This window comes from Dichomitus squalens (assembly GCF_000275845.1).
Source record: "Dichomitus squalens LYAD-421 SS1 unplaced genomic scaffold DICSQscaffold_532, whole genome shotgun sequence".
NCBI classification, from domain to species: domain Eukaryota; kingdom Fungi; phylum Basidiomycota; class Agaricomycetes; order Polyporales; family Polyporaceae; genus Dichomitus; species Dichomitus squalens.
In genome coordinates, this window is record NW_006767414.1 from 1 (window position 1) to 2,024 (window position 2,024).

Here is a 2,024-nt window from a genome sequence, read left to right on the forward strand (position 1 = left end):
ATATGGAACGAGGCCGAAATTGCGAGCGAGTCCAAACGGAAATGGGGACGCAGATCCAAGGATATAGGGAATACGAGTCCGGAGTATAGGAGTTGAATCCTATGTGCAGGTGTTGACTCCTGGGAGGAAACGTATCTGTGGGGTATGTGGAAACGAGGCCGATAGAAGAGCGCAGACACTGAACCGTATGTGTGGCTTTGTTTGTTATAGATGGAAGGCGAGGGAAGCTGCTGGCAGACGCGAACCTGGAAACTGGGGGAGACGAGGGAGACGACGCAAGGAGAATCAGGGACTGAGACAGGGAAAGGTGAGACAGGGAAAGGCAAGACCAGGAAGTGATGTGCAGCCAGCAAAGCATCCAGACAGAGAGTAAGCGCGTCGATGAGGGGTGAGGCCTCGATGGCCGAGGAGAGTAGTCGGTGTTGACGGTCGACTACCATCCTCGGCTAGGGATGGGGACCGAGCACCCTAGTAGGGGCCACCGACCGACACCAGCCGTCCCTGGCGCCGAGACTTGACTGGCGTAGGAGGCACCACCCGAGCCCGAGTGGGTCCGGCTCGGGTCCGAACGCGGACAGGCGTTGTCTGAGGGAGCCGGGACTGCTCCCGGGCGTTGGCTGCGCGGATGTTCCGGAGGGCGTAGGCCATCTCGTTCGATACATGCCCGAGGTTGCGGCAGTAGGTCGACATTGTTGGCGGGCGTTGCGACTGGGGAAGCGCAGGGGTAGAATGGGAGGGAGGGGATGAGCACACTGTTGGTTCGGAGGACGTCTCCTCCATCTGCGATGACAACGTGATCAGCCAACGCGCACGAGGACGAAGGATGATCCCACGAACCTCAACAGTCGGGTACTCAAGTGGGGCTGACCTGAGACCCTTCATCGGCGACCCCTACAGGGAACCTCGTGAGCACCCCCATACACCCATAGCACAGAAGACGACAAACCGGTGGGACAGCTGTCACATCCATCGGCACAGGCCCATACCCGTCCCTCCTCGGGAAGTCCACTATCGTCCCCACCCTCCCCTCATCAAAGTTCGCGAAGACGTCCTCCGGTACGACCGCCCCGCTCTGATTGAAGGGAGGATGGTACTTGTTCGCAGGCCTCCGATCGGTCCCGCAGAACGGCAACCCATGCGCCCTCGCCCGACGCACAAGCGGGGAACGGTGCGTCTCGCGGCCATGCCCCTCCACAGACTTGGTGAGCGAGGGATGCTGACCGTTGATGGCCTTCGTGGCGAGGTAGATGGTGCGGGGGACGCCCATGTGCTTCTCTGCGAACCGAGCCTCGCGCATCGCCTGGCGGGAGGTGGGCTGAGCTGGCGATGCGAGAGGCTGACAGGCGGCTGGCGGCTCGCATGGAGGCTGGGACCGTAGCAGAGCGAGTTCCTGGCGATGTCCGTGTGAAATTGCACTGACCCTGTCGCGCCGACGAGCGACCTTCTTGAGTGCCTTGCTGGTCTCCTTGATCTCCTGAGTGACTTGTGTGAGCCACGTCGCGGTCATCAGTGCAGTGAGCGGTTTACGAACCTTGGCAATGCGAGCCTCTGCAGAGGACTTCCCCTTGGTACCGACACGAACCTCCTCTCGGATACGCAGATGGAGCTGTTGCACTGATGAGCTCGGTGCTTGGCCAGTAACAGGTCAGGAAGCTCACCTTCTTGGTCATCTCGTAGGTATGCCGGTCAATTGGAACTTCAACACCGTCGCTGTCTTGATCGACTTGGAGGACGTCGGCCACGAAGTTCTTGACGTCGTCCTTGAGGAGCGGGGACACACGTCGAGGGTTGAAGGAGTACAAGGCGACGGGCACGGGACCCGGAAGGACCCAGAACTTGCGAGCGGACCTCTTCAATGACTCCCATGCGTTATATATGTTTGTTGTGTCCATCTTGAAATTGTTTATGTTGCGAAGCGAGGATACGGGCGGATGCAGAACGAGGTCACGGCGATGGAAAAGTAGACAAGAGTCGACGCAGAGAGATGAGAGCAGGTATAGAGCGATGATAGCAGGTGTAGAGCG

At 59.4% G+C, this 2,024-nt stretch overlaps 1 protein-coding gene across 1 annotated transcript; it reads right to left on the minus strand.

The window, feature by feature from the left end:
* Positions 1-11: 11 nt before the first annotated feature.
* Positions 12-1,919, minus strand: DICSQDRAFT_184292 (uncharacterized protein). Its single transcript, XM_007371960.1, has 5 exons — positions 1,659-1,919; positions 1,532-1,606; positions 947-1,474; positions 838-891; positions 12-780 (listed from the first exon to the last, which is right to left on the minus strand). The coding sequence occupies exons 1-5, from the start codon at positions 1,890-1,892 to the stop codon at positions 469-471; spliced, it is 1,203 nt and encodes a 400-aa protein (XP_007372022.1). The 5' UTR covers positions 1,893-1,919; the 3' UTR covers positions 12-468.
* Positions 1,920-2,024: the final 105 nt, after the last annotated feature.

Excerpts from the sequence above, each read along its gene's own strand:
- DICSQDRAFT_184292 (XM_007371960.1), bottom strand. The coding sequence starts at position 1,892 with ATGGACACAACAAACATATATAACGCATGGGAGTCATTGAAGAGGTCC. Across the intron at positions 1,607-1,658 it reads CCTACGAGATGACCAAGAAG|CTCCATCTGCGTATCCGAGA; the intron begins GTGAGCTTCCTG and ends TCAGTGCAACAG. Across the intron at positions 1,475-1,531 it reads CAGAGGCTCGCATTGCCAAG|GAGATCAAGGAGACCAGCAA; the intron begins GTTCGTAAACCG and ends CAAGTCACTCAG.